Source organism: Balaenoptera musculus, chromosome 8 (genome assembly GCF_009873245.2).
Source record: "Balaenoptera musculus isolate JJ_BM4_2016_0621 chromosome 8, mBalMus1.pri.v3, whole genome shotgun sequence".
In the NCBI taxonomy this organism is placed as follows: Eukaryota; Metazoa; Chordata; class Mammalia; order Artiodactyla; family Balaenopteridae; genus Balaenoptera; species Balaenoptera musculus.
In genome coordinates this window covers 14,660,122-14,684,208 of record NC_045792.1, presented here as the reverse complement: position 1 = coordinate 14,684,208, position 24,087 = coordinate 14,660,122, and the positions used below count along the sequence as shown (strand labels likewise).

Sequence of the window (24,087 nt, the reverse complement as noted above, 5' to 3'; positions counted from 1 at the left end):
AGATCATCACCTGACTCTCCCTCCAACCCCAAAACCCCAGCCTTCCTCCCTTCCCTTGGGGTCCCAGGGCCTGAGCCCCACGCGGGAGCAGCCTCACCTGGCAGGAGTCTCTCCCTCCCTGCAGGTCCCCCGCACACATCATCCTCGGGGTGAGGTAGCTGTTGTAGACCAACTCGTTGTTACACTTCTTGTAGTCGATGAGGTTGACCTGCACCTCCCGGAGGAAGGGGGATGTCCTCTCTTCAGTGCAGGGGAGGAGAGAGAAGACGGGAAGGGAGTGAGACTCCGGGCGGCTTTGTGGCCTTCCAGCTGCCACCCCACACCCCAGACTGGCAGCCTCCCGGGCGTGGAGGGCACCATTCCCATGGTAGGCCGCCCAGGATGTATGGGCACATACACCCTCACACCAGACACAACTCACTACACGTAACAGAGACGCACGTACACAGACAAACCCACAGGCCTATCGGGCTGCCTTACATGCTGCACAGTGCCTTTCTGTATTCAAAGCAACGTCAGATAGATCGTTTCTGGTAACCACGTGCTCTGAGGAGCGCAGGTGTGATGAATCCATTTACAGAAGGAGAAATTTAGGGCTGAGGGAGGACTTGCCCACGGTCACCCAGCGAGTCAGTCACAGGGCCAAGATCAAAACGAGGCTGCTCCTGGCCAGTCACCGCTCCATCCCACGAGCAGGTCCTGACACCTGCGGCGGCCACAAGCTCACGACTCTCGTGGCAAGGCCAGCTGACTGCTGTGCCCTCCTGCCCAGTATACAGAACCTTACAGACCGGACACCAGACACGGCCACCCTGTGATCATGATGAAGTGAGGGAAAACCAAACCGCTTCCTAGCCTTGTTTCCGCACAGACAAAACACAAGGTAGGTCAAACCACGAAAGGACCAAACAGCCCCCTGTCCCAGACAGGATGAACAGCTGCTGCTTCTTCACCAACTACAGCTTTAGACTCAGTCTATTAACTCTTTCTAAACGAGATGATTAAGCTATCCACTCACAGGATTATCCCTGCTTCCTACAAGCAACCAATCTAGAGAAAGACTTCGCTTCTTTGAACCCCCTTCAAAGCACCCGAATCCTATAAGTCCTTTCTGACACCCTCTTGTCGAGACGCCCCACGGTTCTCCCTGGTGTGAGTTCTCCCTCAGTGCAATGAGCAATGGACCCAGGTCTTTCAAAGATAGGGGTTTTCCTCGTGTTCTTGGCTGGGGCACTGTCACAGCAACTGCTTTGATGTATACGCAGGTGTATACACACACACATTCACACCAAGGCCCATGAATCTATACATCCAAACCCTCATCTAGGTAGACCCTCATCCCTATACCCTGACATATCACCCACACACACTCTACATAGACACATATGTATATACACACACACACACACACACACACACACTCTAGCATCTGCCTCTCACCATCTGTCTCCTTGGTCTTGCCGAAGCCTGTGACCCAGCAGGTCTCATTGAGGCTGAAGGTCTGTCCATGCATGGGGAGGCAGGCAGGGTGGACATGTGCTGTGACAAGACCTCAAGACATCAGTGAAGGGACACGGCTGGAGGTTTTGGGGGGGGGTGGTGTGTGGAGGGACAGGAGTACCAATGTCCCAGGACCTCCTCCTTCCCCCCAGAGTGCTTCTGAATCTTTCAGGGCCTTGAACTGACCAGGCAAGAAACTCAATCGCTTTATCTTGACCCTCCAGCCTTCAGGGTGCCGTCAGAGTCCCCCAGACATTCTGATTTTTCAGTGGGTGACATGTGAGCAGATGCATATGTCTTGGAAGCTCCCCTGTGCCCAGCTGATACTGGGTGGCTGAGGGTCTCTCTGCTTCAAGAGTGGCTGTCCTGGCTGAGCCTCTTCCACGCCTGTCCCTCAGAGCAAGCAGCAGTGCAGGCTAAATCCCAGGTATTACTGCCATGACGTCTCAGGGGTGTGTCCTGCCTGGTCTGGGGAGGGCACCCCTGGTTGGCCAGGGCCCGAGCCTCTCCCTCCAGGGTGAGACAACCTCTCCAAGTGGGGAGAGCACATCCCTAGAGGCACAGGCCACGAAACTGCTGCTCCCTTGCTCCCACACTCAGAATCATATAGAAGGTGCTGTTGTGCATCAGTTCATAAGCTCCCTCTGAGGACCAGTGTTCCCATGTGGATTAGAGCATCAACCAATTTGCAAGAAGAAAAGAGGTGATAGAATGCTTGCAGTGTTCACGATTGTTATGCTTACTGCAGCTTCCCGTGCCTAAAACAGTGCCTGACACATAGAAAGTGCTCATAGGAAGGAAGGAAGGAAAGAAGGAAGGAAGGGAGGGAGGGAGGGAGGGGAGGAGGGAGGAGAAAGACAGAGGGAGGGAGAATGAATGTAAAATTTTTCTCCTGTAAATTGGGAGTCTAACACATTTCTCTGCTAAAGAGTAAACAAACAAAAAATAAATGAAGGGATGGCATCAATTATTAACCAAAAACACAAAACATGACTTCTTAAAATAGTCTGTGCCTATTTTTGAGACATGCAGTCTTAAAAACATGTAACACTGTTATATATTCTACTCTTTTTATGGGGTAATTAAATTTATCAGTGAGCCTTCACAAGTTTTCTCCGCTAGTACTGTGACTTCGAAGTGCTCAGCCTACCAGACAGTTTAAGAAAATCTGCCCTGATCTCTAAACCAAAAATCAGCGCACATGGTCTGACCACAGGACTACATAAATCTAAGCTGTGACTGTCTCAGCCTAGAGATATTCTTCCTTCCCAGGAGAGTGGGATGGGGTAGGAGAGGCTATCAGAGTCTAGAGAGGGACAGCTGCAGTCTGAAAAGCATAGGTAGTGCTATAATAGCTTTAATTTAGTTTTACAAATTAATTATATTTGGAATTCCAAATAATATTAAGGGGGTTTGGGGTGATGGCAGGTAAGATCTGGACGGTTAGCCAAATGAAGTCTGGGTTTTACAAGGTTGGGAAGGCCTGTCCTGGTCCTTCAGACTGCCTGCCCCCTTTTATGTGTGCACGAGGGGCAGGGCAGGGGCAGCACGACACCCCCATCTCACCGTCCCAGGCTCCACAGACGAGGCTAGGAGGGGCAGGAGAAGGGCAGAGAGGGCTCGCCCGTGGCGGACGGAGGGCTTGGCTTCTGCTGGGCTCAGCTCTGGGCCGGCTCCGCCCAGCCCAGTCCTGCGTTGGGGCTGGGGTTCTCCTCCCCACACCACTGTGATGAGCTAACCGCTGTGACTCAGGACCAGCACCGCCTCTGTAATTAATGTGCCGGCAAAGGCCAGCTCACAGGCCCAGAGCACCAGAAGGGCTGGACTAACCAGAGAGCCCTCCAAGGCTTCCAGAAGCCTCTGTAGCCTGCCAAGACCGATTAGGTGCCCAAATCTGTGCCACCACGGCTCCCCGGGGTGCCCCCGACATCACATCACTAGCTTCTAAGTGGCTGTTTGTGTGTGTCATCCGTTTTGTTCTCTTTCCAATGGAACTGCAGAGCCGCTATGTAGTAGACACACGGTATTTGATGCGTGAACAAATGGGTGGATGAAGTAATGAAGAAAAGCTCTGATCTCCTGAGAACTTCAGTAGCATTTCCTTCCTGTAGCCCCATTTGGTCCTCAGCTCCAACCTCATGGCAGTTAGATGTTTGGATGTATAGGTACTTTCCTTGTGTTCCCAACTTTGGTGTCAGCAATTTGCCAGCAGAGAGCAGCGTGGGAAGAGCATAGCTTAGGAGCCAGACCCAGCTGGACCCAGTCTTGGAGCTGCCACTTATTACTGCATGGCCTCGGGGAATTCTCTCTCTCTAAAGCTCCTCTCCTCAAATGTAAAATGAAGCTAATAATAGTACCTGCTCCACAGGATGGGTTGTGAAGAGTAAGTGAAATTGTAGATGTAAAATGCCTACCACAGTGTCTGGTCTCTGTTAAGTGCTCGATATACCAGTGAAACAATTCGATCTGTTTATCCTGATGAAGAGCAGTATCCAAACCCTGGCTCTGTCACCAATTTGCAATGTCAGATGTGTCACTGGGGCAAGTTTGTTTCCAACCTCTGGGTCTCAGTTCCCCTAACTGTAAGACAGAGGTGTTCCACTAAATGATCTCTAAGAATCTTTGACATCCACCACGCTGAAGCTCTGGACCCTGGGATGGGTCAGCGGATGCTGCCAAGTGTAAAGGTTGGGCCCCAGGGCTGCTGGATGAGCAGGGGGGTGGGTGTGACAGGCATGGATCCACTCACCGGTCAGAGTCAGGGGCTCGGAGAGCCGCATGAGGGCGATGTCATAGTCGTCCTTGCTGTCCGTGTAGTTGCTGTTGATAATGATCTGGGCAATGGAGGCTCCCTCGGGCAGCTGGTGCAGGTTGTTGGTGCCCGCGTACACCTTCCAGCCCTCCAGGATCTTCTCCGGGTTTCTGCCAGAGCCACAGAGAGCATGGGCCAGTTACCACCTGGCAGAGCCCTGTGGCAGCATCCGCTGCACACAGGGAGCCGCAGCCAGAGCACCACTGGAGGCAGGAGAATGGATGAAATGACCTCTGGAGGGAGCTCTCTATCTTAGCCCAGGGATCTAGGACAATCCCCTACTTCCAAGAAACCGCTCTGAACTGGCGGTTCTGTACCTTACAATAGAAAACGGGAGGGGATGAGTAAGACTTCTGGGACCGCTGGCCCCACTGTCTCCTCTGGACGCCACCAAGGATCAAATAAGGTGGATGGGACACATCTCAGTGGTAGTATCCTCAGCAGAAACGGAGCTTTCGACAGGACAAAGTGACCCACTGAAGCCTCGCTACTGGGGAAGCCAGTGCCCCTGAGGCCTCGTCTCCGAGCCCTTTCCTGTCCACCAGCTCGAAGGACAGGCCTGGCTGGTGACCGTCAGAAGCTGACTGCACTGCCCTTCCCACAATCCCCATCCCTCAATTCCTGGGACAGCATTCCTGATGTCTTGGGCTCCTCCCCTCTAACTTCCAGTTTCTGGAAGCAGCAACAAGCCCCAAACCTCTTTATTTCACCCTGGTCTTTAGGGCAGGCTCACAATTCCTTCCTTCTACCTGCCTCTCTCTCTCCCTTGGAGCCACCAATGGTATTTTCTCACTCTGTACTGGCTCGGAACAAGTAATCCCAACTCACAGCCCCAGGACCAAATACCAATGGCAAATCATGGTCCTCGCCACACACGTGCCGCCCAACCCGCAGGGTCCAGGCTTACAAACAAAGCCCTCCTCCACAGAGAGAAGTCAGTATGCCCTCAGCCCTTGCTGGTGTCCCCGACCCTCAGCGGTGTCGCATCACTGCCCCCTTGGGCACTTACATGAAGAAGCAGTGGGCGGCGGTGAGAACCCACTGGGCATCGATCAGCGTGCCCCCACAAATGTGGGTGTGGGCATACTGCAGACTAACTTGCCAAGGCCACTTGCTCTCTGGGGCCAGCGCCCCTCCCACGATCCGCCCGGTCATGGCCCTTAGTCCACAGTCTGGGGAGAAGCAGAAGAGATGAACTAGTATGAACTCAGCTTTTCTCGGAGCTGCTACCATGCTCCCAGGCCCAGGGAAGCTCAGGCAGCCGCATCCTGAGGGTACCACCCACCCCTGGAGGCCGCTGTGCTCACTTAATCTGATGCGGCACAGCTGCTTCCTGCCAACACAGAGCTCCCACATGGTGGGTTAGCTTTCTGGGATCATCCAATGGGAAGTTTGGTCCTAGGAAAGATCCTCTTTCCTCCCACTCATTCATTCTTCCATTAATTCGATAAATGCTTCCTAAATACCTCATGCTTTGGGCACTGTGCCAGGCATTAGGACCACAGTGGTGAATCCCAGGGCTGCTGTCAGGAGCTCGGGAACGCAGACCAAGCCTAACATGACCCTGACTTGGTAAGCACTGTGATGGGGATCGTTTCAAAACAAAGGAGAGGGCTTCCCTGGTGGCACAGTGGTTGAGAGTCTGCCTGCCAATGCAGGGGACACGGGTTCGAGCCCTGGTCTGGGAAGATCCCACATGCCGCGGAGCAACCGGGCCCGTGAGCCACAATTACTGAGCCTGCGTGTCTGGAGCCTGTGCTCCGCAACGAGAGAGGCCGCGATAGTGAGAGGCCCGCGCACCGCGATGAAGAGTGGCCCCCGCTTGCCGCAACTAGAGAAAGCCCTCACACAGAAACGAAGACCCAACACAGCCATAAATAAATTAATTAATTAATTTTAAAAAATTAAAAAAAGAAAACAAAGGAGAAAAGCCCTTCCCGTGATGCACAGGTAGTTTGTGCCCACATGTTTCCTCAGTGGGTCATTCCGTGCTGTTGGGGACCCTGCACCCCAAGCGGACATTTCCAAACATGTTCTGGAGTGAGTCCTCCCCCCGAAATCATGGACAGAGTTTGTTCATATGTGTGTTCTTTCTTTGAAGAAGGAGAGAGGGAAGAGCCAGCGGTGGTCCGAGGGGGCTCCATCCACAGCACTGTGCCCCCTGCTCAGGGGAGCACCTCACCTGGTCACCATGAGCACACAGCACTCGTGGACCCGTTAACAGTCTGGGCTTTGGGGTCAGACCCAAGGTCCAACACCAGCTCCTTACCTACCAGCGGTCTGACCTTAAGTAAGGCAAAATTTTCAGTCTCTTTTCAGTAAGTGGACAATAATGGCACCTGCCTCGTGAGAATTAAACGTAATCACGTTTGTAAAGCTATAGGAGCAGTGCCTTGGCATCCAGTGTGCTCCGTAAATGTTGGCTCTGGATCTAGCTCCATGTCTATTGATAGCAGAGCTTTAAGCTGGCCCTGACGTGCTCTCCCAGTCCTCTGCCCTCTGCCCAGAATCCAGGAGACTTGAATGGCGAGGTTGCTGGGCTAAGCAGAGTCAGGAGAAGGGGAAATGCTACCCTGAGAATGTCCATCCAGGTGCCTTACAGAGACCCTGGCCCTGAAGCAGGCCTGCTGCTCCAGCCCCTCTTCCTGGCTTGGACACCCAGGGCTGGCACTCTCCCTCATAGGGACCCCACACCTCTTCCCCCTGACTCCCACCCCACACAGGCTACTATCCAGGAGAAAGGGCATCCTCTTACGGGAACACTGGAGAGCCACATATTGCTGGGAAGGGCATTCAGACCTGCAGGAGGAAACACAAAAGATGAGAAAAGGGCACATTAGCTGCCTCCTCCAGGAAGCCTTCCGTGATTGGCTCCTGCTAAGTCTCATCCCATCCCCTCTGCACAAGAATATGGAGATTCTTTTCTTTTCTTTTTTTTTTTTACACCATCTTTATTGGAGTATAATTACTTTACAATGTTGTGTTAGTTTCTGCTGTATAACAAAGTAAATCAGCTATATGTATACATATATCCCCCATCTCCTCCCTCTTGCGTCTCCCTCCCACACTCCCTATCCCACCCCTCTAGGTGGTCACAAAGCACCGAACTGATCTCCCCGTGCAATGCAGCTGCTCCCCACTAGCTATCTATTTTACATTTGGTAGTGTATATATGTCAATGCATTCTCTCACTTCGTCCCAGCTTTCCCTTCCCCCTCCCCATGTCCTCAAGTCCATTCTCTATGTCTGCGTCTTTATTCCTGTCCTGCCCCTAGGTTCATCAGAACCTTTTTTTTTTTTTAGATTCTGTATATATGTGTTAGCATATGGTAATTGTTTTTCTCTTTCTGACTTACTTCACTCTGTATGACTGACTCTAGGTCCGTCCACCTCACTACAAATAACTCAATTCTGTTTCTTTTTATGGCTGAGTAATATTCCATTTATATATGTGCCACATCTTCTTTATCCATTCATCTGTTGATGGACACTTAGGGTGCTTTCATGTCCTGGCTATTGTAAATAGTGCTGCAATGAACCTTGTGGTACATGTCTCTTTTTGAATTATGGTTTTCTCAGGGTATATGCCCAGTAGTGGGATTGCTGGGTCATATGGTAGTTCTATTTTTAGTTTTTTAAGAAACTTCCATACTGTTCTCCATAGTGGCTGTATCAATTTACATTCCCACCAACAGTGCAAGAGGGTTCCCTTTTCTCACACCCTCTCCAGCATTTGTTGTTTGTAGATTTTTTGATGATGGCCATTCTGACCGGTGTGAGGTGATACCTCATTGTGGTTTTGATTTGCATTTCTCTAATGATTACTGATGTTGAGCATCCTTTCATGTGTTTGTTGGCAATCTGTATACCTTCTTTGGAGAAATGTCTATTTAGATCCCATTTTTGGATTGGGTTGTTTGTTTTTTTGCTATTGAGCTGCATGAGCTGCTTGTATATTTTGGAGATTAATCCTTTGTCAGTTGCTTCATTTGCAAATATTTTCTCCCATTCTGAGGGTTGTCTTTTCATCTTGTTTATGGTTTCTTTTGCTATGCAAAAGCTATTAAGTTTCATTAGGTCCCATTTGTTTATTTTTGTTTTTATTTCCATTTCTCTAGGAGGTGGGTCAAAAAGGATCTTGCTGTGATTTATGTCATAGAGTGCTCTGCCTATGTTTTCCTCTGAGAGTTTGATAGTGTCTGGCCTTACATTTGGGTCTTTAATCCATTTTGAGTTTATTTTTGTGTATGGTGTTAGGAAGTGTTCTAATTTCATTCTTTTACACGTAGCTGTCCAGTTTTCCCAGCACCACTTGTTGAAGAGACTTGTCTTTTCTCCATTGTATATTCTTGACTCCTTTATCAAAGATAAGGTGACCATATGTGCATGGGTTTATCTCTGGGCTTTCTACCCTGTTCCATTGATGTATATTTCTGTTTTTGTACCAGTACCATATTGTCTTGATTACTGTAGCTTTGTAGTATAGTCTGAAGTCTGGGAGCCTGATTCCTCCAGCTCCATTTTTCTTTCTCAAGATTGCTTTGGCTATTCGGGACCTTTTGTGTTTACATGCAAATGGTGAAAGTTTTTGTTCTAGTTCTGTGGAAAATGCCATTGGTAGTTTGGTAGGGATTGCATTGAATCTGTAGATTGCTTTGGGTAGTATAGTCATTTTCACAATGTTGATTCTTCCAATCCAAGAACATGGTATATCTCTCCATCTGTTTGTATCATCTTCAATTTCTTTCATCAGTGTCTTATAGTTTTCTGCATACAGGTCTTTTGTCCTCTTAGGTAGGTTTATTCCTAGGTATTTTATTCTTTTTGTTGCAATGGTAAATGGGAGTGTTTCCTTAATTTCTCTTTCAGATTTTTCATCATTAGTGTATAGGAATGCAAGAGATTTCTGTGCATTAATTTTGTATCCTGCTACTTTACCAAATTAATTGATTAGCTCTAGTAGTTTTCTGGTAGCATCTTTAGGATTCTCTATATATAGTATCATGTCATCTGCAAACAGTGACAGCTTTACTTCTTCTTTTCCAATTCGGATTCCTTTTATTTCTTTTTCTTCTCTGTTGCTGTGGCTAAAATTTCCAAAACTATGTTGAATAATAGTGGTGAGAGTGGGCATCCTTGTCTTGTTCCTGATTTTAGAGGAAATGGTTTCAGGTTTTCCACCACTGAGAATGATGTTGGCTGTGGGTTTGTCATATATGGCCTCTATTATGTTGAGGTAAGTTCCCTCTATGCCTACTTTCTGGAGAGTTTTTATCATAAATGGGTGTTGAATTTTGTCAAAAGCTTTTTCTGCATCTGTTGAGATTATCATATGGTTTTTATCTTTCAGTTTGTTAATATGGTGTATCACATTGATTGATTTGCATATATTGAAGAATCCTTGCATTCCTGGGATAAAACCCACTTGAAGATGGAGATTCTGACCTTTCTCCCTCCCAGTGGGACAGACCCTTCCAGTGCTTTCTGCAGGAATGGGGATGGCTTAGTGCAAACCATGCCCACTCTTCTCCCAACCTCCCAGTTTTTCTGTGCAGATTGCACATATTGGCTAGGTCCATGTCCTTTGAACTCATGACTTCACTGTCCCAGCATCTTTCCCCAGCTAAACAGATGACCCAACATTCCTCTGACAGTTGCTCCATGTTCAGCCCACAACGTAGCATGCGAACCACCCAGCACAAAGCAGGCATCCAGGAGGCAGCTCACTGCCTCCCTTCCCTCCCCATGCCTTCTTCTCTCACAGACTGGTTTCTCCTCTCCCCTCCCCAAGGTAAACACTGCTAGTTGGTGGAGCACCACCCCCCAACTCCTCCCCTCCACCCAGTGGCGGTGGGAAAGAGCAGCTGCAGTGCGAAGATGACAGATGGCAAGGCCCGGGGGGATGGCGATGCTGCTCAGATGGGCCTCCTTGCCCCTGACTACCTGCACCTGGTACTCCCCCTCCCCATGCCCCACCCCAGTGATGTTTCCCCCTTTCCACCCCAAGCCCCCTCCCTGCAGCAGCTTTCAGTCCAAACATCAGGCTGACCAGTGGCCCCGAGGTTTATTCATTGTCTCTGGCAACCAGGTAAACTCTTGGGGGCCCCTCTGACCTCGAGGTGCTCTGCGCACCCAGCTTCGACTGCTTTCAGGTCAGGAGGCAGGTAGTGAAGGAGAGCTGTTTCTGAGATGCTCCTGACATTCACGAGGGACTCCTGGATGTGTGGTCCCAGAAAGGCCGAGGGAGAGGGGCTCCCTGACTCAGAGCACTCCTTCACTCCCCTGCGCACAGCTGACAGCCTGGCCCGCCTCACACACCTGTAGATGCTCTCCTGGAAGGTGGAGCTATATTTGGAGATTGAGAAACTGCTGTCAAAATTCCTATTGGTCACCTTGGCTGTCCGGTAAGCACTGCAAGGGAGGAGAGGGAAGAAGAATGAACCTCCTTGAGCCAGCGCACACCCATGGTTCCCCAGCCAGCGTTAGAGTCCCAGCGAGCCCTGCTGCAGAGGCCAGAGGCAGTTAAAACCCAACAATCTCGGACCCCACCCACTGTCCCCTACTAGCCCTATGCACTAACCCAGTAGTTTTGAAAGTGTGGTCCAATCCCAGGGGACAATGTTAGCACTGCCTGGAAATTTGTCAGAAATGCAAATTCTTGGGCCCGGTCCCAGACCTACCAAATCAAGAATTCTGGTTCTGCGTTTTAACAAGCTCTCCAGGTGATTCTGATGCGCTCTCAAGTTTGAGAAACACTGACCTGGCCCTTTTCTATCCAGACTGTGATCCTTGGACTGCCTGCAGCAGTATCACCCCAGACCTGCAGAGCCAGGCTCTGCATTTTAAAGATCCTCATGTTATGGGTTTGCGCATTAAACCCTGAGAACCGTTTGGCTGTTAGAGCACAGTGTGCCTAAGAATCACCCCCTGGGGTGTTGTTAAGCAGGTTTGAAATCCTAATCCCAGAGATTCTGATTTCAGGGTGCATTTTAACAAGCACCCCAGGTGATTCTGCTGTGGGTGATCCATGGACCGCTATCTGCGTGGCCCTTTGGTCTGTTTCTAGAACACGGGACACCCTTGCATGAGAGCATGCCTTCGCGGGCGCTGTCCCTCTACCCAGGGGCCTCCTCCATGCTCTGCTGACCTCCAGGCACAGTCAGGCACCCTCTCCGTTGTGTGTGCATAATGCTTCCCACGTGTCCTTTCCATTACACATCACGCAGTGCTGTGATTATTGGTTAAAGCCTCTCTCGCCCACACCATACCAGAGATTGTCCAAGGGCAGGGATCTTGTCTGGGTGAATGGCTCAGACATAATAAAAGCTCGATGAATGTTCTTTGAATAAATGACACTATCTATTGAAGCCCAAGGGAAGTTCGCATTTGCATAAGGTCACACAACTCAATGATAAACGATGTCCGTTGTCTTCCAACTAGATGACCCAGGTCGTCTTTCACAGATGGGAACTCTGAGGCTGAGGTGGGGGCAGTGAACTGGTTCTAAGTCCTCGTCCCCAAGCCCTGGTGTTCTAGGTGGTTTCTACAGAGAGCCCACAGTGAGATCCTAATAAATAAACCTTTCTCGCTACAACTTTACACACATTGGTGAACCCCCAAACTACTTGGTTTGAAACCCAGACCAAGAGGGAGGATGGAGGCGACTAGGTGGCCTGCCAACCGGGGGCTCCTTCAAGGGGGAAGGTCATGGTAAACCCCACTCCCTACTCCACCCACTGGTACCAGCTTCTTGTTTCAGATCTGTAGAGCCAAAGATGCTAATGACGTTACCTAGCCACATCTGCCCATCTCATTCCTGTTTGATGCATTCTAGCCCAAGCCACAGCTGCTGCTCAGAGTCCGCTGAAGGGTTTGCACAGCCTGAGTTGCTGGTTCCCAGATGTGAGGAGAAGACGAGACCTGCCCGAATGCCCACCCACCTCACAGGGCCTCCGCGACCACTGAATGCGAGCGTGGGCATGAGGGCGTTTTGATGCAGAAAACCATATAGGAACGTCATCCTGCTGCAGATCTGCAAATAACTACTTTGGCCTCTTGGAAACAGCTTGTCCCCAGACTTGGGCTCCTCGGGCCACTGTCCCTTTGAATAATTCAAGGGTGCTATGAGATAGTGACCTCAGCCCTGGTCCCCAAGAGTCTTTTTAATATGAGTTTCCATCAATGATCCTGAGATGCCCTTATGAAGAGTCTGAGGCACCCCTGAAGCTGGGACTCATAGGGGAGGTTTACCTCTTGAAACCCAGCTGCTGGCAGATCTTCTTCGAGTAGAAATCATTCCAGCTGTCACTGCAGATGGGAAGCCACTTATGGGAGGATCCAGAGTAGAATTTAAGCAGAGACGTGTCCCAGTCAAACCTCACTGCAGGGCAAAAAAAGGTCAAGGCAGGTCCTCAGCACCAGGAAGCTCCAAGTTCTTGAGGAATGAACCGAGTAAGGCTCTGAGATGCTCCTGTCCTAAGGCTTCTCACCGAGGCCTTGCAAACAGCCGGGAGCTTGGCCCGGGATGGGATGATCATCAGCCAGTGCTCGGAGCCCAAGATGCTCAGTAAGGGCAGAGCCAAGGCAAGGGGGTGGGGCAGCGCAGAAAGAGCTCTCCATCTGACAGGACCCACGAGCCGTCACTGGGAGAAGGGGTGTGCGCTGCCAGGAGCTATCACGCCAAGAAGGCAGTGACGTGCCCAAATAAGAGAGGGACAAGGGGAGTGATGATCAACTGAGTGCTCACTAGACAGGCTGAGTCACAGATGGATGTGGTCATGGGCAAGGACACACATATACACACAGGTGGAAAGGGCCAGATGTGCACCCACAGACACCCACATTAGGGCTGTACATGGACAACACAAGTAAAAACCACTGAGGACCAGCGCTCAAAGAGATCTCTGTGCTCGTGAAAGCCTTCATTTACAAACTGACCTTCATGAAACCACAGGGGTGGCAGGTCAGAGGTCACCTGCTGGGCACGTGGACAGAGCTCCGGACCCCACGCCTGCCTCCAGCCAGAGCAGCCCTGCTTTGCTCAGTCTGGTAGCTGCGAGCCGTCAGATTGTATCTGAGAACCACTAATCTTGTCCAATCCACTCATTTTCCAAGTTAGGAAACTGAAGCCCAGAGAAGGTAAGTGATTAACCCAAGTCACATAGCGCTCAAAGCCAGGTTCCAAACCGCAGTCTACTGTAACTAGAGTCCAGATCTTCTGAGTCTCTGTCCATTGCCTCCCATTTGAGCTGATACCGAGTTTGCAGCCCCCAGAGTACACATGCGCGGGTGCACACGCATGCACACACACACACACACGCATGCACACGCACGCGCACACGCACACACACGCGCGCACACGCACACACGCACGCACAGCCGGCCTCCTTACCACAGCCCAGCTCGTCACTCTTCAGCTTACAGTCCACGACCCCATCACAGCGCACAGCCTGCTTGGGGCAGCTCTCTACCGGCTCCTTGTACTTGATCCCTATGTGGCCCTGCCAGAAGTAGACTGAAAAAGATGAAGCAGAAGCCTGGTCACTGCCAGCCCCAGAGAGACATGACACTAAGCAGCCCAAGGCCCTGGGTGTTCTGAGACACTGATCTGCAATCCCTCTTGGACTCTGGGTCTCTCGTCCCCCATCTGTATGGAGAGAAAGGCTGCTCAGGAATGCTCCAGAAAGCTCCTGCAAGCAGGGCAGCCCTCAAGAGCAGCCACCCAGAGAGGGAGAGAGGGAGGTGTGGAGACGGTTTCTACTCTGGGAGCTCCCCTGCCCTACGTGCTGGCCAGAGTGGTGGTCAGAGAAACCCCTTCCTCCACCATCCCAGAGGCCCCTCCTCAGAGCCACTCTGGCATCCCTCCGCCTCTGTGCTCTGCGGGTTGTAGCAGAGACATTTCCATCTTCAGTCGTACACTTGCAACCACTACCTGTCCTGTCTTCTCAAAGGCTGTCCTCCCAGCCTCAGAAGCTCCTGGATTTTCTTCCTCCTCCCTCTTCTCTAAACAAGGGATGTCCCCTTGGCTCAGTTCTTGCCCCATTACTTGTCTTGATGCCTTTAAATGTCTTCCCACCCTGCGAGCAACTCTAGGTGGCTGATTCCTAAATGTACAAGTTGAGCTGAAAAGCCAACAGCTTTACAAACCATATGTGAAAATCAGCTTCATGACTTCTTCTAAGACCCATCTCTTTCCAAACTAGGAACCGTCATCCCTCCTGCCGGGAAACACCTCCCCTTGGATGCCTGAGAAACCCCGGGTTCTGACTCCTCACCCTGCCTGTTGTCTGCAACCTGTTACTCAGCCCTCACTATCCCACTGGTCCCACTATGCTCTCCATCACCCCGGGTGAAGGTCAGCCTTGTGTGACTGCTCCTTCCGAGTCCAGCCACCAATCCCTCCTAACCTCTTGGACGTCCCCCTCCTCTCTGTGCCCTGGTCTTTCCCTCTCCCACATCCTGGGCACTGAGGCTCCTGGGATCACTTTGATGTGTAGCAGAGAGACCTCTCGGGGGGCAGGGGCTCTAGTCCTGACCCCACTGCAGAGCTGCTCAGTGACCACTTCCCTGGGAATTCCGGAGGTCAGGGGACTTCAGGGAATGCTGTGAAATCATGCTGAGCACCTGCCCTCAGTTGCCACCTCCCCCCTCCATGGGTTATTTCCTACTGGAGCAGATGTCCCGTGTGGGGAAGGGAGGCAGCAGGGTGGGGCACCCCAGCGGGAGGTTCACATGGATGCCACGTGGCGGCAGGTTCCGTGTTGACGCCCTCACATGCATTGTCAGGCAGGCGGGGAAACTGAGGCTCGGGAAGTTAATTAACTTGCTGAAGTCACACAGCTGGTAAGTGGTGGAGCCGAGATGCTTCGGCAGGTCTGTCTGGTCCTAAAGCCATACTCCTTGTTGTTTTTGGTTTTTTTTTTACTTTTATTTGTATTTATTTTTTGCAGCATTTATTCCTGGGCCATAAGTTTTTGTTTCTTCAGTTTCTTCTGGGATATCTTCTTCTGGGCAACCTCCTCTTCTGGTTTAGGAACAATCTGTTCTTTTTCAGTAAGGATCATCTCAACGTGGCAGGGAGAGCTCATGTATGGGTTGATCCAACCACGAGCTCTGTAAGTCCTGCGCCGCATCTTGGGGGCTTTGTTCACCTGGATGTGCTCAACGACCAGAGAATCTACATCTAAGCCCTTAAGATCAGCATTACTCTCTGCATTTTTGAGCATGTGCAGTAAAAATTCAGCACTCCTTCTGGGCCACCGACCCTGCGTCCAGCCCCACTGTTTGGCCTGGGCACACCTACCAACTCCACCATTGTAACGACGGAATGGCACACGTTGCCTCTTTAAAGTGCCATCCTTCAGATACTTGGTGGCTTTTCGGATATGCATACCCTTAATGGCCTGGGCAGTTTCACGAGTGTTCTTAAAGTGAACACGAAGATTTGAACCTCTTGACTTGCATGATTTTGTGGGGTTTTCTGGGTCAAGTGAAGAGGGAACCATTTTTAGAGGTCACCTCAAGCCACTTACCGGAAAAGGAAACATAAAGCCATACTTTTAACCAGCATGCAACTTCTTCCCACGCAATCCTCTCCCTCAAACAGCCCTGCCCTTCGCCTCCCGTGCTGCCTCTTTAACAGAATCCTTACCCCTCAGCCTGGCATTTAAAGCTCTCTACAATGTGGCCCAGCCATGCCCTACCAAACGACAGCCCTCAGGTCCCCAAATGAATATTCTCTCTGGTTAAGTGGGTCCCTTCCCTCTCCCCATGCCAACTTGCCCATCTGCCCCCCCACATTCCCTGCAGCTGCTCATCCTGCTCAGATGCCCTGCCCAAGACGCACCCCTCCATCTTCTAGGTCCTCATCTGGCCCCATGGCCTTTATGGGCTGTCCCCTGCCACCCCAGCCCATACAGCTGTCCTCTCTTCCTGATGGTCACACTCAAATCCACTTGCTCTTAATCATTTCCATCTACGTCCCCCAGGAGACTGTACTCTCCCTGAGGACAGGGCGGTGTGATGTGTGATCCCCTTTGCTCCCTCCTAAGATTTCCCACTGTGCTGGGCTCAGAGTGGACTCCCCGGCAGGGAGTCCAGGGACATGTCCTGAGTATCTTTCCCAAAGGAGGGCGTGGAATTGTGGGAGCCTGGACCCCTGAACACTTTATCCCATTGACTAAAAATGCCTGGGGACTTTTCCTAATCAATGTTTTTATGTTTGTTTTTTAAATAACTAACTTTTTTAGAGTGGGATTTTGTGCCAGGCATTGTGCCAGTAGCTCATTTATTCCTTATAACCCAGTGAAATCTTTAGGAAATTTTACTGAGCACATAATACGTTGAATGAATGAATTTAATCCCATTTGAAGAAACAGAAACTGAGCTCAGACTGGTTAACTACTCACCCAAGTAACACAGATGGGACCCAAGCCAGGTTCCTCTGACTTCCCACACTCTCAACCCAGCTACCTCCAAGGGGCCTGGAGGTGCCATGGTCCAAGGCCATTTGCAGGAGTGTCCCTTTGTGGACATGGCAGCTGGCGAGTGTGTGTTCCCCACTCGTCTCCCTGCTGCGTGTCCCCATCCCTGAACCCCACTCCACCCCGCAGTGACCAGAGCCCAGCCCTGCTCCCTCTGTTAAACTCACAGAGAACGATGAGCGACACCACGAGGGCGATGAAGAGGAAGATACATCCGATGAGCAGCATACGCTTCAGGCCCTCCTGCCTGGTGAACTTGGGCAAGTTGATACCTGGGAACAGGCCAGAAGTAGGGGAGGGTGAGGCTGTTGGAGGGGAGTCCGGCACAATGGATGAGGGAGAAGGAAAGAAGGCTGGCCCAGGAGGGCCCTGTTAGGACCACTCCACCCAGAATATGGCACCGCCCCTGCCTGAAACCAAGCTCCCTTTTACTCAGCATCTACTGTGGGCCAGCTAGGCATTTGCATGTGTTATCTTATTTAATTCTGACAGCAACTGTGTGAGCTGGGTATCATTACACCCATTTTATAGATGGGAAAACTGAGGTTCATGGATGTTAAATAACTTGCTCAAGGTTACTTGGCTAGTGAGTGGCAGAGTAGGGATTACAAATGAAATGTGTCTGATCCCAAAGGTCTCCACACCAAAGTGCCTCACCGGCCCTTCAAAGGGCAAGACTGGGCCCCAAATCTTGGTTTGGATGCTCCTCCAGGCCTGTTTATACTGCAGTGCTGGGGCAGGAGGACAGGAGGAGGGCAAAGTTGGGATGGGCAGAAAGGCTGCTTCCCTAAGGGCAGAGCCAGTCCCTGAGGACCATTTGACATCTCTGTCTCCCTATTAGCTGAATCCTATAAGCCAGCTTGGGAAGTTGGGGGTGGGGCATGCCTGCCAGATCAGAATCTCTCTCTTTGCCCCTCTACCCACAGATGAGCCCACGATCATGACTGTACTCCAGTGCAGACCCCAGCTTCCCTGGCAGACCCCCAGGGCAGCCCAAGGAAAGAACCCTGGTTTCTAACCAGGAGCCGTGGCTCTCAAAATCTGCACCTTGACCCAGACTGAGCAGCCTCCAAAGTTACATCTGCTTTGTCGGTCCTGGTTTCTTAACCTCTACCCCATTTGCTGCAATTTCCCACTGCCTTGGGTTTGCATGTCATGGTTCCTTCCTGCCCCCTCCTCCCCAGGTCCCCCACTGCCCACCTGGACCATCCCCCCTCCTTCCCAGTCATTGTTATTCAAGAGCTAGAGGAGGAGCAGAGAGTGACAACTTGGAGATTTCCCCCCACTGCACCCCCCCTCCGCCCTTGGACTGCTTCCCTGTTCCTCTTGCCTTCCCTGCAGGAGCCCCCTTACCTGGGCTCTCCCTGGTGGCCCTGGTGGCCCTGGCAGCTGGTGTGGACCTGTTAGGAGATGGCTGGACAGGTACGGCCCTCACTGGTGTGGCTCTAACAAGGAATACTCTCGTTGGAGACGATGTCATGGAGGCTGACATGGCAGAAGATGACCTGCCGGGCGTTGACCTGGAAGGTGGTACCCGGGCTGGGCACGCACAGGCCAGTGATGCCTGGGCTGGAGGCGTCCTTGCTGGGGAGGCATTCTGAAAGCAGAGTGAAAGCCATCCCTCAGGCTGCTCCCCACTGCCAACCCATCCAGCTGTCAGCCCTGCTGGGCCAGGAGGTAGATGCCCTGGAGCAGGCGGCTAGGGGGTGAGCAGACCTCCCAGACAGGGAAGAGAATGTCCAGGGATGGATGAAAGCTCAAAGAGCCTGCGGTACCCTACTCCCTGCGGTCTCTCCCCATCACAGGGACCTGCGGAGGTGGGCAGAGGGCTGTGGGTCATCTGCCTGGGGTATGGGGGCACCTGCTTTGGCTACATGTGTCTAGAGACCCTCAGAAAAGAGGTTGCTGGACCGGACCCTCACTCTGAGGGGGAAGTAACCACCCTTTCTGCCCTCTTCACTCTCCTGCATCCCGCCCTTCTGTGTACGTGTGTTGTATTATAAAACATCATTCTTACTATGAGCTGTCATCAAAAAGTGTGAAAGCACTACCTAAGAAAAGCCCTGACCTGCCTTGTACCCCACTGTTCTCAGTAACACAGGAAGTCACACACGCGCGCACGCGCGCGCACACACACACACACCCCCCAATACATCAGGGAAAAAGGAGAGGCAAGATGAAGGGGAAGAAGGTGACCAAGGTCCTTAACCTTCCTCAGCTGTAGGTGGAGTGATTTTTTCATTTAGATTTAGCACTTTAAGCTGTAGTTACAGAGGACTTATTCTCTGAGTGCTTTATGTATTTACTCACTTGATCTTGAGAACAACCCTATGAGGTAGGAACTCTTATTATCCCCATTTTGCATCAGGGGAAACAGAGGCAGAGAGACTCAGTAACTTGATCAAACTCCCAGAGTTAGAGTGGCAGAGACAGGATTTGAGGCCAGGAGGTTGGGCCGTGGAGGCCACGCTCAACCACCAGGCTTTGCTGCCTCTCTGAGGAGGGATGCATGAGATACTGCAGCAGTGGCCAGAGCACGCAATCAATGAACACCAGTGCTGTTCCTTCCTGGAGAGTCTGAGCCTTTGGGTGCACTGAATCTGGGATTGGGAGCTGGTGGGCAGCCAGGGCTGATGGAAAGTCCTTGAGCAGCCTCTGCTGGTGGCCAAGCCCTGGTCTGCAGGAACCCCAATCCCTGTCACCAGATTAGGCACCCTCTCTCCTCCCTCTGGCTCTTTACAGAGATCTCTGCCCTCCCTCACACCTTCTCTGCTTTCTAAGCCCCCTCTAGGTGTCCCCAGAACAGCAGGGGGTGCTGGAAACCGACCTGGCCCAGGGGCCACATCTGCCCCTCACTATCATTTCTGCTGAACACTGACTGGATACTCAGGAGGGCAGCCCGGGGAGGAGCAGGAATGGTGGGGGAAGGGACCTGTGCTCAGGGACCCTGCGCTCTGGGCACAGTCGGCAGGGCTGTGTGGAAGAGACGGGGCTCTGGACCTTGGGCACCTCTGTTTCATCCCTCACCTACCACTGTGCTTAAAAGCATTTGACATTAGTAAGCAGCTCAGTTAATAAAAAGTCCTCTTCATTAGGACATCCGGCTCAAGTCAACACCATCAAGCCTACCAGGCAGGGTGGGTTTTTTTGGTTTTTTTAACTCCATCTTCTAAGAGTCAGAGGTCACTTTTTTTTAACTCCATCTTCTAAGAGTCAGAGGTCACTAATTGATCTGGTCACTTCTCCATTTTTCTGGAGGCTGTGGGATGAATTCAAGGAAGGACGTTGAGTCCCTGACCACACTCAGCTTGCCAGAGGCAGGGACCAGGAGTGACTATCCCAGGGAGTTACTGGGGTTAATTGATGGACATGGGTAAATACACATGGGTCCAGATGCCCCAGCCAGCAGAGCAGGGACACACTCGTGTGTGTTTAGGGATATGAAGAGCAGCTGAACCAGAGCTCAGATTTCCCTCTCACCCCTGTTGTCTAGAGACTAGATTTCCGCAAAACGAAGACAGGTTAGCCCCTGGAAGCCTCAAGGGGAACAGGACTGGGGTTGGAGCATGGAGAGGGGGTGAGGATATGCTGAAATGTACAATGCATCCGTTCACAGCACTGGCTTTGGAGTCAGGCAGACCTGGGTCCCAATCCTAGCTCTAGAAGTGTGACCTTAGACAAGCCACTTAACTTTCCTTTTTCTTTTTCTTAATCTGTAGAATAGGACTAATACTCCTGAGGATTCAATGAGATAAAATAAGAAATCTCTTGCCCGTGCCTGGCACACAGTGACTGGGCAGGAAACGGTCATTCCTCTCCCCCCTTTGCACTGGCACACCCAGCACCCACCGTGCTGAGATTTAACAGCCCCGAGGCACGGCCAAAGGGCTAAAAGGTGGTGTGAGCTCCTCTTGGGAGAAAAGAGGGTGCTCAACAAAGGCCAGACTAAGGTCCTTCAATAAGAAGAACAAGCCCAGGCTGTGTAGAGCCCTGCGCTTCCTTCCCACAAATGGTGGCCCCAGCCTCGGCACCTGAGCGAGACCTTGGCATTGTGGCACCTCAGCTGGCCTGCCAGGCCTCCCTCCCTGTTATGCTCACAATATACATCTTCCCTCACCTCAGGGGAAATTCCCATAACTCAATACAATAAAATTGATTATAGCTCCCAATGTATGGTACTTTAGGGTTTATAATACACCTGCACATCTATGGCCTCCTGAGGTCATCACTCCATCCCTGAGAGGTTGATATGTTTAGAAGCGCGTTTTACAGGTGAGGAATCCAAGGCTCAGAGCTCAGATTGCCCAGAATCACATAGTCGGGCACCTGGCCCAAGCCCCTGTGCATCTGAGTCTCCTGCCCTCTTGAGTCAGGAGCAAGAGGCCCCCGGCCCAGTCTTTTCTCTGAACCCGGTGCATGGGATGCTCGTTCTGCATCTGTGACGTGGCATGAGAATCGGGCCTGGGACCTTGCAGGGCTGGGAGCGCCATGGGGAGCCTGGGGGTGGAGCCGAGGGTTCCTGCAGGGATCTTGGTCTTTCCAGTAGGAAGCAGGGAACTGAAAGTTTCCAGTGGGAAGCAGGGCTGGGCCCGGTGGCCTGCCAGGACAAGCCTGGTCGTCAGGAGCCGTGGCATCACAGCCCTCCAGTACTCTCAAAGCCAGCTGGTGACTGGGCAAGAGACTTAACCTCTTTACATCTCGGTTTCCTTACCTGTGCGGTGAGCCGGTCACCTTGCTTCACAGTGATAGGTGATGTATGTAAAGTAAGACTTGGTGACCATTAGCTGTGATGGTGGGTGGGTGTTTGTCTATTTGCTTGTTTGCTAAAGACACTGGGCTTGCAATAGAAAAATCTGTGTTCAAATTTGACTACATCCATTCCTAACTGTCATGGGCAAGTACATTAACCCTTCAGAATCTGTCTCCCCACATATAAAATGGGATTGAGCTTACCTTCTTCCCCCAGATTGAAAAGAAATAAATATGAAAGAGGCTGGTTTATAAATGCATATCACCGTAATAATAGGAACAGCCCACTAGGCATTTTACTGGATCCCATTTCAACCTCATAACAGCTCTTTGTGGTTGGTATTATTAACCCCATTTTATAGATTTTGAAACTGAGCTCCAAGGTGGTTAAGAACATGCCCAAATTTACATCTCAGGTAAGTGACGGCGCTTGGATTCTATCCAGGCCTACTCAGAGCAAGTTGAGTCTGGCCCAAAATTATCACGAATGCCCACAGTAACTTCCTGCATTTCTTCAGGGCTTACAATTTGCAAAGAGCTTTTACACCCATTATTCCATTTGCTTCTCACAATGCTCCTAGTTAGCAAGCTGGACAGGAGTTATCATTCCCGGTTTATACACGAGGAAACTGGGGTTCAGAGGGACTCAAGAGCATGCCTAAAACCCCCAAAAGGATTAGTGGCCCTGGGACTCTTATCACAACCTTCTGACTCCCCCGGCAAGAGCTCAGGCCCTCCACCTGAGCGGGACCCCATGACCAGCTAGGGTCCTGTCACCCCATCAGCAGGGCCTGAACGAGAGAGAAGGCTGAGAGGCCCACAGGTGGTGGAGGCCCAGAGGAAGATGGGTGGGGAGACCTGGGAGAGGATGGAGGGAACAGGGAGCGGGCAGGCACAGCAGGAAGCCGAGGGCAGCCAGGGAGGCAGGGCGACCTCCTGAGCCTTGCGGGTCCCTCTCCCAGATGCTGGCTCCACCCACAGGTAGGTCCCAAAGCGCCCACCCACGGCCTTGGCCGGCAGGAAGTGGGGAGGAGAGGCCCTGGGGTCCCGGCAGGAGACCCACCTGGGTCCCTCTTCTGTGAGTCTAGAGGGAGGTGGGACGTGTAAAATGGAACTAACCTGGGGCTCAGTACCCAAGGAGCCAGGTGGAGGGGTGAGTAGTCTCCAGCCAGATCCTTTCAAACTGTTACCTCTGGGCCTCAGCGGTCCAGCACAAAGTCTTCCCAAGGTTGGGAAGAGTGGGGTGTGGGGATGGAGGGGAAGCTGAGGGTGGGGGAGGGGAGAAAGGGTGATACCCAAGAAGGGGCTGGAGGCCCTGGAGGCCCTGGCCTCAGGAGAATGAGCACTTTGGTGTCGGACAGGGTGGGAGACAGATGGAGAGTTTCTGGCCCCACGGAGCAGGGCAAGAGAAGAGTCCTGGTCCCCAAAGTGCCAGATAGAGCTGCGCATGTAGAGAGCTGCAAACCCCAGCAGGGACAGCAGGATGGAAACACAGCCCCAAGACCAGAGGAACACAGCCTCCAGAGTGAGGCCGTCTACTCCATCTTCCTGACTCCAAACCATCACACTTCCAGGACGCTGCTGGGAAGAGTTCTCATTTTCTAGGACCACTAGAACAGGAGATTCCACAGCCGTCCTTCTTTACCCATTTCACAGCCTTCCACCCCACCCTCCTGGAAGTTCTCCCTGACGTCTAACCTACTAGAGCAGTAACTCATTTCCCTTCCTCAATTCTTGGAGATCAACTGCTGAGATTCCAGCATCCCTCCTGGAGGCCTGACCTCTCCCTCAGAGCAGATGCCTTGAGCAGGTGGGGAACAGGGTGGGGAGGAGAATTCTTGCCCAAGGTCCTGAGATACAAGGGACAGAGCCCGGACCAGAACCGGCCTGACTCCTAGCCTTGGCCAGTGGGCAGCAGACCCAGGATTGGGAATCAGATGACCAAGGCCAGGCTCTCCACAACCTGCCTGCAGACCAGAGGCTCCTCAGTCTTCAGGGGGACAGGGGGACAGGGGGACAGGGGGACAGGGCAGAGCCAAAGCGTGGGTGACTCTGACCATTTCCCTGGCCTAACATTGCCAATCATTCTCTGCCTCTCTGCCCCCGCCACCCCTGGCTTGGTCCCTGGGGTTACCCCCTGGGCTAATACAGCCGTGAACCCTCACCGTGTCATGGACCAGGCCTATACCCGAGGCTGTCACTGATGCCACCTGCCTGTGTCTCTGCAGCTCCCGGGAACCCCTACTCAAAACTCATCCAGTCCCCTCAAGACGTTCTGGGGCAGGAGGCAGCGGGCAGGGCAGGGTCCACAGGAAGGCAGCAGCGGATGAGCCAGGGAGAGGCCTGAAAAGAGCAGTCCCTGGCTCTGGGGCTCGTTCCAAGCACTTTCCTGGAGAGGAGCTGGTAAGCATTATTATTCCCATTTTATAGACAAGGAAGGAGAGGCCCAAAGTACTTGTGTGCTTTGCTCAAAGTCGCTCAGGTACGTCTTATAGCAGAAGAGGGACTAAACCCGAGACCCACTGCACCCGGTCCACTGCCCTC

General features: G+C 51.9%; 2 protein-coding genes across 4 annotated transcripts in view; both read right to left on the bottom strand.

Moving 5' to 3' along the window:
- TMPRSS13 (transmembrane serine protease 13) overlaps window positions 1-24,087 on the bottom strand; it is a 37,556-nt gene that overhangs the window by 3,550 nt on the left and 9,919 nt on the right. For 2 of the 3 annotated variants that reach the window (XM_036861729.1, XM_036861727.1), the window contains 10 exons: window positions 18,148-18,391; window positions 16,962-17,066; window positions 13,704-13,826; window positions 12,563-12,692; window positions 10,631-10,723; window positions 7,068-7,111; window positions 5,322-5,484; window positions 4,250-4,422; window positions 1,441-1,539; window positions 98-240 (listed from right to left, as the gene is read on the bottom strand). In XM_036861729.1, coding sequence (XP_036717624.1) covers window positions 98-240; window positions 1,441-1,539; window positions 4,250-4,422; window positions 5,322-5,484; window positions 7,068-7,111; window positions 10,631-10,723; window positions 12,563-12,692; window positions 13,704-13,826; window positions 16,962-17,066; window positions 18,148-18,391 — 1,317 coding nt within the window. The remainder of the gene's footprint in view (window positions 1-97; window positions 241-1,440; window positions 1,540-4,249; window positions 4,423-5,321; window positions 5,485-7,067; window positions 7,112-10,630; window positions 10,724-12,562; window positions 12,693-13,703; window positions 13,827-16,961; window positions 17,067-18,147; window positions 18,392-24,087) is intronic. The other variant, XM_036861728.1, reaches the window with a different exon arrangement.
- LOC118899782 (60S ribosomal protein L17-like) lies at window positions 15,165-16,059 on the bottom strand. The gene has a single exon (XM_036861730.1). The coding sequence runs from the start codon at window positions 15,814-15,816 to the stop codon at window positions 15,265-15,267; it is 552 nt and encodes a 183-aa protein (XP_036717625.1). The 5' UTR covers window positions 15,817-16,059; the 3' UTR covers window positions 15,165-15,264.

Coding starts and splice junctions, on each gene's coding strand:
- LOC118899782 (XM_036861730.1), bottom strand. CDS start 15,816: ATGGTTCCCTCTTCACTTGACCCAGAAAACCCCACAAAATCATGCAAG.